General features: G+C 57.1%; 1 protein-coding gene across 1 annotated transcript; it reads right to left on the bottom strand.

The window, feature by feature from the left end:
- Nucleotides 1–208: 208 nt before the first annotated feature.
- Nucleotides 209–4,286, bottom strand: LOC132340450 (uncharacterized). Its single transcript, XM_059871476.1, has 5 exons — nucleotides 4,146–4,286; nucleotides 2,719–3,780; nucleotides 1,310–2,332; nucleotides 959–1,132; nucleotides 209–916 (listed from the first exon to the last, which is right to left on the bottom strand). The coding sequence occupies exons 1-5, from the start codon at nucleotides 4,158–4,160 to the stop codon at nucleotides 209–211; spliced, it is 2,982 nt and encodes a 993-aa protein (XP_059727459.1). The 5' UTR covers nucleotides 4,161–4,286.
- Nucleotides 4,287–10,905: the final 6,619 nt, after the last annotated feature.

Here is a 10,905-nt window from a genome sequence, read left to right as displayed (position 1 = left end):
AAAAGGCAATTATTAAATTCTCATTTATGTCCTGGCTCTGCTGCAGGCACAGTGGAAAGCTGGAAGCTCTTGAGGAGACTCATTCACCCCTGTCCCCTGAGCGTCTCCAGAGTTTCCCTGAATGTCCCCAGTGATGTCACCCCAGGAATTCCCATCAGGATTTGGGACAGTATCATTGAAAATTACCAGAAAATTCCCCAAATCTGTCTCAAATACTGTACGGGAGGGCACAGGTGACAGCAGCAATGTCCCCAAGGATGTCACTGCTCCCATGGGAAACTTTCCTGCACAGCCTTGGGATGTCCTCGATGGCTCTTTGGCACCGCTTGGCCACTGCATGGCTGCCAGGGCCACCAGGGCCACTACGGTCACCACAGGGACCCAAGAGGAGGTTGTGGATGTCCCCAAGTGTCCCCTGCAGGTGATCCTTGGCCAGGCGGGCACTGGCCCTCCACAGCCACTCAAACTTGGCCACCTTGGCCACCAAGGCCTGGAGAACATCAGGGGACACCTCATTTATCCCCTTCAGGATGGCTTCAATGTCCCTGAGCCGGCACTCCATGTTCCAGTTGAACAAGGTGGCTCTGTCACATGTGGCCACCAAGCGCTGCAACGGCCCCAGGGCCACCACTGCCCAATGTCCCCTCCTGGTGGCCACCACAGCCTCTCCCATGGCCTCATTGGTGGCTGCTGACACCTGGGCATCGTGTGTGGCCATTTCCCAGGCAACCTCCTCCCTGTCCAGGGCCACCATCAGCTGCTGGTCCATGACCACCTTCTCACAGAGCCTGGTGGCCTCCCTGGCCAGCCAGTCCCAGCTGTCCACGAGCCTGGCCACCAGCTCGTGCCAGGCACTGGCTGCAGCTCTCACATTGGCCCAGGTGGTCCCCGGGGTTGCCCTGTGGGCAGCCAGGGCCTGGCCCAGGGCGGGGACACCGCGGTGGCCCAGGGAGGTGACACTGCCGTGGTCCAGGATCACACAGAGGTTTCGGGTGAATCTCCTCAGGCCCTCATGCAGGGAGTTTGGGGACTTGTGTAGGAGCTTGCCCCTGTCTGGCCCAGTCATGGTGGCCACCACCTCTCCCAGGGTGGCCACCACGGCCACCAGTACCTGCAGCTGTGGAGGGGACACCTGGGGAGGGGACAGGGGAGGTGTCAGGGACTTGGAGGCACTTGCGGCCTCCTGCAGTGTTCCCCATGCCTCCAAGGGGTCCCCTTTGCCCCTCTGTCCCTTTATCAGCCTCTTGTCCCCACTGGCACCCCCTGCCAGCCCCCGTGTCCCCCCAGTGCAGTCTCTGTCCCCCCCCACCACCCCCTGTCCCACCTCTTGGGGCTCCATGCTCACTGGGGACACCTGGGCGATGCTCTGGGGACACTCCGGGGGTCGAAGGAGCCTTGGGATGTCCTCGGTGGCTCTTTGGCACCGCTCAGCCACCCCACAGGCACTGGGGCTGTCAGGACCACCAGTGAAATAGAAGTCGATAATGTCGTCAACTGTCCCCACCAGGTGATCCTTGGCCAGGCGAGTGTTGGCCTCCCACAACCGCTCAGCCACGGCCACCTTGGCCACCAAGGCCTCAGGGACATCACAAGATGCCTCATTTGTCCCCTTCAGGGCTGCCTCGATGTCCCCAACCCTGCGCTGCAGCTCCCGGGGGAACGCGGTGGCTTTGTGACACGTGGCCACCAAGCGCTCTGGCAGCCCCAGGGCCGCCTCCACCCGCTGTCTCACCATGGTGGCCCTTGTGGCCTCGCTGGCAGCCACCCTGGCAGCTCTCTTCACCTGGGCTTCAGGCCCAGTCACCACCTTGGGCCTCTCCACCCAGAACAGGGGCAGAGCCAGCTCCACCCTCTGTTTCTGAGCTGTCCCATCACGGGCAGCCTTGTCCTGCAGCTCCCTGGCCCGAGCAGTGGCGGTGGCTGCCTTGGTGTTCACCTTGGCGGCCACCTCCCTCCAGGTGTAGCGGAGCTTGGTGGCTTTCCTGGCCAGCCGGGCCCAGCTGTTCACAAGCGCAGCCACTGACCCCTGCCACTCGCTGGCTGCCATTGTCACACGGTTCCGGGTGGTCCCTGGGATGCTCTTGTAGGTGGCCAGGGCCCGGCTCAGGGAGGCGAGAGTGTCATCACCATTGGAGGTGACATCGTGGTGTCTCCAGGTGTCATCAGAGCGGTGCAGGGTGGCCCGGAGCTCCTTGGTGAAGTCCAGCAGGTCCCAGTACAGGCACCTTGGGGACATGAGCTGCAGCATCTCATCCCGACTAGGCAGGGTGGCCAGCAGCTCACCCAGGATGGCCACCACAGTGACCTGTGTCTGCAGCGGTGCTGGGGACAGCTGGGGAGGGGACAGGGGAGGTGTCAGGGACCTGGTGGCACTTACGGCCTACTGGGGTGGTCCCCTGCCCCTTAGGGGTCCCCTTTGTCCCCTCCATCCCTTTGTCAGCCTCTTGCTCCCTTTGCCACCCCCTGCCCCTCCCCTTGTAGCCCCTGCAACCACCCCACCCTCACTGCTCTCTCCTCTGCCACCCCTCTGCCAGCCCTCGTGTCCCCTCCCCCACCATGTCCCAGCCATCTCCCACTACCCCCTCCCCCTCGTTGTCACCTCCCACCTTTCCTGCCACTCCCTCCTGTCCCCTTTGGGACCCCCTGTCCACTCCAGTCACTCCCCCCCCCGCCCCGTGTCCCCTCCATCCCCCACTGCCCCCTCTCCTGCCATGGCACCTCTTGGGGCTCCATGCTCACTGGGGACACGTTGGGGACACTCTGGGGACACTCCAGGGGTTGAACAAGCCTTGGGATGTCCTCGATGGCTCTTTGGCACCTCTCGGCCACCCCACAGGCACTGCGGCTGGCGGGAGCACCAGTGAAATAGAACCTGATGATGTCTTTTAGTGTCTCCCCCAGGTGATCCTTGACGAGGCGGGTGTTGGCCTCCCACAGCTGCTCGGCCACAGCCACCTTGGCCACCAAGGCCTCGGGGACTTTGGGGGATGCTTCATTTGTCCCCTTCAAGGCAACCTCGATGTCCCTGAGCAGGCGCTGCAGCTCCTGGGGGAAGGCGGTGGCTTTGTCACACGCGGCCACCAAGCGCTCCAGCAGCCCCAGGGCTGTCTCCACCCGCTGTCTCACTATCATGGCCCCTGCTGATGCTTTGGCAACCTCCACGACCTCTTCCCCCAACAAGGATGAGGATGCATCCTCGGATGAGGATTCATCCTCAGACACCACCTCATCCCCCTCCTCCCTGCCCAGCAGCTGACCCAGCTCCTCCATGTTTTCCTGAGCTGTCCCATCACTGGCAGCCTTGTCCTGCAGCTCCCTGGCCCAGGCGGTGGCAGTGGCCACCCTGTCGTCCGCCTTGGTAGCCAAATCCCTCCAGGCATTGGGGAGCTTGGTGGCTGCCATGGCCAGCTGGGCCCATCTGTTCACAAGCACAGCCACCAGCCCCTGCCACTTCCTGGCTGCCATTGTCACACGGTTCTGGGGGATCCATGGGGCGCTCTTGGAGGCAGCCAGGGCCCGGCTCAGGGAGGTGACAGAGTCATTATCATAGGAGATGGGAGACTCATCATCATCGGAGGGGACAGTGTGGCGCCTCCAGGTGTCACTAACGCAGCACAGGCTGTCCCGGAGCTCCTCGGTGAATTCCTCCAGGTCCCAGGACAGGCACCTCAGGGACAGCCTCACGGCGGGCAGCATCATGTCCAGACCACGCAGGGTGGCCAGCAGCTCGCCCAGGATGGCCACCACGGTGACCTGTGGCTTCAGCAGGGCTGGGGACAGCTGGGGAGGGGACAGGGGAGGTGTCATGGACCTGGTGACACTTACGGCCTCCTGGGGTGGCCCTCTGCCCCCAAGGTCCCCTTTGTCCCTCCCTGGAGGCCTCTGCTGTCCCCTCTGTCCCTCTGTCACTCCCTCGTCCCCTCTATCACTTCCTGCCATATCCTCTGTCACCTTCCCCCTTCCTACTAGGTCCTCCTTTCCCTTCCCACCACCCCCATGTCCCATGCATCCCCCACTGCCCCCTTTCACCACCCCCCATGTCCCCTCTGTCACCCCTCGTCCCCTCCTGCCACTGCTCCCCATCCCCTCGGTCACCCCCGTGTCCTCTCTGTCCCCTCCCCCCCACAACTCTGGGATTGTCGCACCTCGCGGGGCTCCATGGCCGCTGGGGACACTCCAGGGACGCCTTGGGGGCACTCTGGGGACACTCCAGGGACACTCCAGGGGCATTTAGGGTGACAAACACACCCAGGTGGCAGCTGGGGACACGCAGGAAAGTGGCGCAGCCAGACAGGGGAACAGGAAGTGGTGATGTCACGAACCACCGCCCCCCCCCCCCTTCCCGTTGGGCCAGGGCTGGGTCCCCAATGTCCCCTGATGTCCCCAATGGGACCCCGATGTCCCCTCAGGGTCTCCAACAAGGCTCAATTATCCCCTCTGATGTCTTGCTGGGGGCACTGGGGACACACCAGGGTCCTGTTGGGGACACTGTGGGGACATCAGCGACATCGTGGTGACCCAAAACAGAACAGGGGATGTCAGGGTGGTCCTGGTGTCCCCAAGGGAAGGACACAGGGGTGTCCCCAAGGTCCCCAACAGGATCCAGGTGTGTCCCTGGGGTCCCCAGCTGGACATTGGGGGACACTTGGGCCTCCTGGGGGACATCAGGGCAACACCAGGGCCATGTGGGGACACTCAGGGGACATTGGGGTCCCACTGGGGACATTGGGGAGACGTGGGGGACCCCATCCTGACCCCACGGCCGGGCGGGCAGGGGGGACAGTGAGGTCACCTCTTCCTGCTTCCTCCATCTGCCCACGCCATGTTCTCACGTATCCCTAACTGTCACCTGGGCGTGTTTGTCACCCAGAGTGTCCCCAGAGTGTCCCCTGAGTGTTCCCAGAATGTCCCCAGAGTGTTCCCAGCGGCCATGGAGATCCTTGAGGTGTGACTGTCCCAGAGCGGTGGCGGGGGGGGGGAGGGGACAAATGAGACACGGGGGTGGCAGGAGGGGACAGGGGGTCTCAAAGGGGACAGGAGAGCATTGAGGGAAGGGGGGAGGTGACAGAGGGGTGGAGGGGACCAAGGGTGGCAGAGGGGACAGCGGGGGGTGGCAGAGGGGATGAGGGGGTGGCAAATGGAAAGAGAGGACAGCAGAGCCCTCCAGGGAGGGACAAAGGGGACCCCAAGAGGGCACAGGGGCCACCACAGATAGGCACAAGTGCTACCAGGTCCCTGACACCTCCCCTGTTCCCTCCCCAGGTGTCCCCTTCCCGGCTGCTGGAGCTGCTGGTGTCCATGGTGGCCACCCTGGGCAAGGTGGTGGCCATTGTGACCGGGCCACAGAGGGACAAGCAGCAGCACGTGTCCCCAAAGTCCCTGCCCTGAGGAGCTTCACCTGGCACCTCCATAATGCCCTGAGCCACCATGGTGTCACCTCCCTGAGCTACCTCAATGTCCTCTCCCTCAGCCAGGCCCTGGCCACCCTCAGGGCCACCCCCGGGGCCACCTGGGCCAAGGTGAGAGCCTCAGCCTGGGCCTGGCGGGAGTCGGTGGCCCTGCTGGCCCAGAGCTGGGGCCTGCTGGCCTGGGGGGCCTCCGAGCTCTGCGAGGCTTGCGAGGACAAGGCCACCACCAAGGCCACCACCGAGGCCACCACTGAGGCCACCAGGAGCTGCAGGCCACTGCAGGCCACCGAGGCCACCACTGAGGCCACCACCAAGGCCACCACTGAGGCCACCAGGAGCTGCAGGCCACTGCAGGCCATCGAGGCCACCACTGAGGCCACTGCCCAGGCCGGGGACCTGCAGGATGAGGCCACCTGCAGGGAGACAGCTGGGGACAACCAGGTGGCTGTGGCCCAGCAGCCACTGGTGGCCCTGGACAGGGAGGAGGTGGCCTCAGCAGGGGCCACACACAAGGCCTGGGTGGCAGCGGCCACCGATGAGGAGGAGGAGGCTGCCAGTGAGGAGGAGGCGGCCACCAGGAAGGGGACAGTGCTTGGAGGTGACCCTGGGGTCTCTGGAGCACTTGGTGGCACATGTGACAGAGCCAGGGATTTCGTGTTCTAGCTGCAAAGCTGGCTCGAGGCCATTGAGGCCATCCTGAAGGGGACAAATGAGGAGCCCCCTGATGTCCCCAAGGCCTTGGTGGCCGTGGTGGCTGACGCCAAGCGGCTGTGGGAGGCCAGCACCCACCTGGCCACATGTCACCAGCAGGGGACACTTGGGGACATCGGTGGGCTCCTCCCCTCGTGGCTCCGGTGGCCCCGGTGGCCCTGGTGGCTCTGATGGCCACATGGTGGCCGAGAGGTGCCAAGAAGCCATCAAGGACATCCTGAGGCTGCTGCAGGGAGAGTGAAGTCACTGCTGTGATGTCATTGAGGGCAGTGACATCACTGGGGACATCGCTGCTGTCACCTGTCCCCTCTCCCCTCCCCACATGGGATTTGAGACAAATCTGGGGAATTTTCTGGGGATTTTCATTGATACTGCCCCAAATCTGGATGGGAATTCCTGGGGTGACATCACTAGGGACACTCAGGGACATGTGGGGAGGACACACAGGGACACTCAGAGACACTCTGGGGACACTCAGGAGCACCCTGGGACAGTCTGGGGACACTCAGGGACACATAGGGGCTGTCAGGAAAAATCAAGGAGGACATTCAGGGACATTCAGGCACACTCTGGAACACTGGGGACACTCAGGGACAGGGACAGGTGTGAGCGAGTCCCCTCAAGAGTTTCCAGCTTTCCCCAGTGCCTGCAGCAGAGCTGGGTCATAAATGACAATTTAATGATTGGCTTCTGCAGTTCTGCATTGGTTCTGCAATTCTGCATTGGCTGCTGCAATTCTGCATTGGCTGGGGCAAAACAATACTTTCACAAGTATTTTGCTCTGGTACCTGATAATTGATTATGGATAATTCCTTGTAGCTGCCTGCTGGTACAATATAATCTATAAATTTATCTGTGCACCGTAGAGCCCATTTAATGCTGGATTATAATCGATATTATATCATAGACCTTAAAATATTAAAAATAGACAAATAGTAAATAGATAAATAATAAATGTTAAAACAGAGACTATGTGTCATGGTCTGAGCCTGGCGAAATGCCAGTGCTTCTATGAGAAAACCTCTTTTCCTGGTATCTGCTGTGAGATGTGATCAGAGACAGAGAAGAGCAGGCTGTAACTTATGACTTAAAGGAAAAAAACTTTATTAACATAAAACTACAGGGAAAAAACACACAGAACACGGGATGAAAACCTTCTAAATTTCCTCTTCCTCCCCCTACCAAATTTCTTAATTCCGCTGCCACCCTTTGGATAATCAATTCTCAGTTCTTTGAGAAGAGAGGAGTCCCTCTTGCACTACAGACTTCACCCAGGAAACAGTCGAAACCTCTCGTGTTTCCGTGTCACGTGTGGCACCGCCCGGTGAACATTTTGCCATCGTGACCTCTTCCTTCCATGTCCAGTGCTCTCACCACTGCACATGGACCAGAGCTGCTTCTAGGGTTTTTTTCTTTAAGGATGCTTTGTCCAGTTCCAAAAAAGAGCACAGTCCCTCTCCTTTTGGGACACCTGTCCCCCCCATGTTTCACCCCCTGGGGCTGAGGGTCTCTCGAACAGAGATCATCTTCCTCTTCTTCTTCATCAAAGACGGAGGGCACCACCACAACCCCCCTCCACCCTTCGTCTCTGTTCACACACCTTCACATCACCGCACTCTCCTGGCTCTGAGCCATTGCCTCCCCCTAGGATGCAGTCTCTGTGTCACAGGAACTCAAGGGTTCTGTCCATAGCTATCCAAGAAAAGTCCAGCCAAAAGCCACTCCATCATCTCCTCCCACCTAGGATTCTTCTCAACTTTTTCTCAATCTCACCAACTCCAGGAGGAATCAGCATTTGCAAGGTTTCCATCGTCCCAAGAAGGGTTAAAAGTCCCAGGCTCTGCCGGTTTGGTTCATGAACTCCCACGGCTGGCTGCCCTGCTGGGCACCCCCCCCTTCTCCTTCACTCCAGCCGCGCTATCACAGGCACAGGCTGCTCTCTCTCTCCCTCCGGGGGGGAAATGGGGGATGGCTGCCCGAAGCCCTCGCAGTGCAATGCTCCTCCACCCTTGGGCCCAGGCCTGGCCTACCTCCCTCCGGCCGCATGGCTCCCCTCTCCCCTGCCCAGCTCGGAGCTGGACAGGGGAGAGGTCTCCTTTGGTCCAGGGCCGGAACTCAAAAGTAACTTCCAGTGGGAGTTCACAGCTTTTAACCCCTGTGTTCTCAAAGGCGTATCCATGCCCTCAGTGGACAAACCAGGTGCCAATATTAAAATCTGGACACCGATTGGCGTGACCACACCATCCCAAAAAAACCATTTCCTCTCAAACCACGACACTATGCAATGTTAAAATGCTTTTATGTGACTGACTCAGGTGTAAAACAATTCCCTTGTTTCTCAAACCTGGGCCTGACCTCTCCAGGTGATGATAACAGCGACACAAACCTGAGAAGAATTTATGAATTGATCAGGGGGTGTGAAACGACAGGATGGAACCAGAAGAAGAAATCAAATCTATTGACCCAATCTACAGAATGTCCTGCAGACAAGTCAGAGGTTAAAACCAAACAAGAGTTCCTGGAACATCCAAACCTCCCGGGAAGGTTTGAATAATGGCTAAACTCAGGAATGTGTTTGTAGCCCTGCAGAGGAACCAGATCTGGAGAACAATGGGTTAAGTTAAGGGCGAGTTCCTTGGCCAACCGCCAAAATCCTTTTATAGCCCTTATTAAACATTTACAAATTTCCAAGAGTGAACTTTGTTTCTTGTGAAAAACACCAGTCACTTGTTTTTTTAAGATTTTAAATATTTAATAGTAATAAAATAGTTATAAAAATAATAATACAATTAGAGTAATAATAATTTAGACCATTTGAATTAAGACAATACGAGACAATAAAAACAAAGAGTTACGGATGTCCGGGTACCTTTTTCTGGGCAGCACAAGCCCCAAAAAGGACACCCGTTAACAAAGGATTAACCCTTAAAAACAACAGCCAGCTGCATATTCATACACTTCATACATGATGCATAAATTCCATTCAAACAAATAATTCGGCCTAGTCATGGGCCAACTTCTTCCTCCTAATCCTAACAGCGCCTTCGAGGCTGGAAGAAGTTCGTTTCTTCTGATAAGAGGGCAATAAATTCTTTTTCTCTGAAAGATTGAGGTGTCCTGTGGCTGCTATCTCGCTGCAAGTCCTTTCTTTAAAAAAAGTATCCCACATAGCATAGTTTCTATTTTAACAATTTTTTTAACCTGAAACTATATTTAACACACTACTGAAGAGAATTAATTCAGCATTACTTTCTATCACAACACATATAATATTCATTTTAATATTTGCAAAAAGCCAATCACAAAATACGCATTTTTCACAATCCCCACTCTTATTCTTTGTAAATCATTTGGCTTGAGCAATATTTCTTGTCTACTTGCATCTTCTGGACTATGCTGGCTGTCGTGGTTTGAGAGGAAATGGTTTTTTTTGGGATGGTGTGGTCACGCCAATCGGTGTCCAGATTTTAATATTGGCACCTGGTTTGTCCACTGAGGGCATGGATACGCCTCTGAGAACACAGGGGTTAAAAGCTGTGAACTCCCACTGGAAGTTCCTTTTGAGTTCCGGCCCTGGACGGAAGGAGACCTCTCCCCTGTCCAGCTCCGAGCTGGGCAGGGGGGAGGGGAGCCATGCGGCCGGAGGGAGGTAGGCCAGGCCTGGGCCGAAGGGTGGAGGAGCTCTGCACTGCCAGGGCTTTGGGCAGCCATCCCCCATTCCCCCCCCCCGGAGGGAGAGAGAGAGCAGCCTGTGCTTGTGATAGCGCGGCTGGAGTGAAGGAGAAGGGGGGGGTGCCCAGCAGGGCAGCCAGCCGTGGGAGTTCATGAACCAAACCGGCAGAGCCTGGGACTTTTAACCCTTCTTGGGACGATGGAAACCTTGCAAATGCTGATTCCTCCTGGAGTTGGTGAGATTGAGAAAAGTTGAGAAGAATTCTAGGTGGGAGGAGATGATGGAGTGGCTTTTGGCTGGACTTTTCTTGGATAGCTATGGACAGAACCCTTGAGTTCCTGTGACACAGAGACTGCATCCTAGGGGGAGGCAATGGCTCAGAGCCAGGAGAGTGCAGTGATGTGAAGGTGTGTGAACAGAGACGAAGGGTGGAGGAGGGTTGTGGTGGTGCCCTCCGTCTTTGATGAAGAAGAAGAGGAAGATGATCTCTGTTCGAGAGACCCCTCAGCCCCAGGGGGTGAAACATGGGGGGACAGGTGTCCCAAAAGGAGAGGGACTGTGCTCTTTTTTGGAACTGGACAAAGCATCCTTAAAGGGAAAAACCCTAGAAGCAGCTCTGGTCCATGTGCAGTGGTGAGAGCACTGGACATGGAAGGAAGAGGTCACGATGGCAAAATGTTCTCCGGGCGGTGCCACACGTGACACAGAGACACGAGAAGTTTCGACTGTTTCCTGGGTGAAGTCTGTAGTGCAAGAGGGACTCCTCTCTTCTCAAAGAACTGAGAATTGATTATCCAAAGGGTGGCAGCGGAATTAAGAAATTTGGTGGGGGGAGGAGGAGGAAATTTGGAAGGTTTTCATCCCGTGTTCTGTGTGTCTTTTTTTTTCCCTGTAGTTCTATGTTAATAAAGTTTTTTTTCCTTTCAATCATAAGTTAGAGCCTGCTCTTCTCTGTCTCTGATCACATCTCACAGCAGATACCAGGAAAAGAGGTTTCTCATGGAAGCACTGGCATTTCGCCAGGCTCAGACCATGACACTGGCAAAATAAAACAGAGGATTACACAAGGAAGAAATATCAAGACAGTTGAAAAATTTTAATTTCTTCTAATAC

This window comes from Haemorhous mexicanus, chromosome 32 (assembly GCF_027477595.1).
Source record: "Haemorhous mexicanus isolate bHaeMex1 chromosome 32, bHaeMex1.pri, whole genome shotgun sequence".
NCBI lineage: Eukaryota > Metazoa > Chordata > Aves > Passeriformes > Fringillidae > Haemorhous > Haemorhous mexicanus.
The sequence above is the reverse complement of the archived record's forward strand: the minus strand, read 5'-3'. Positions and strand labels throughout refer to the sequence as shown.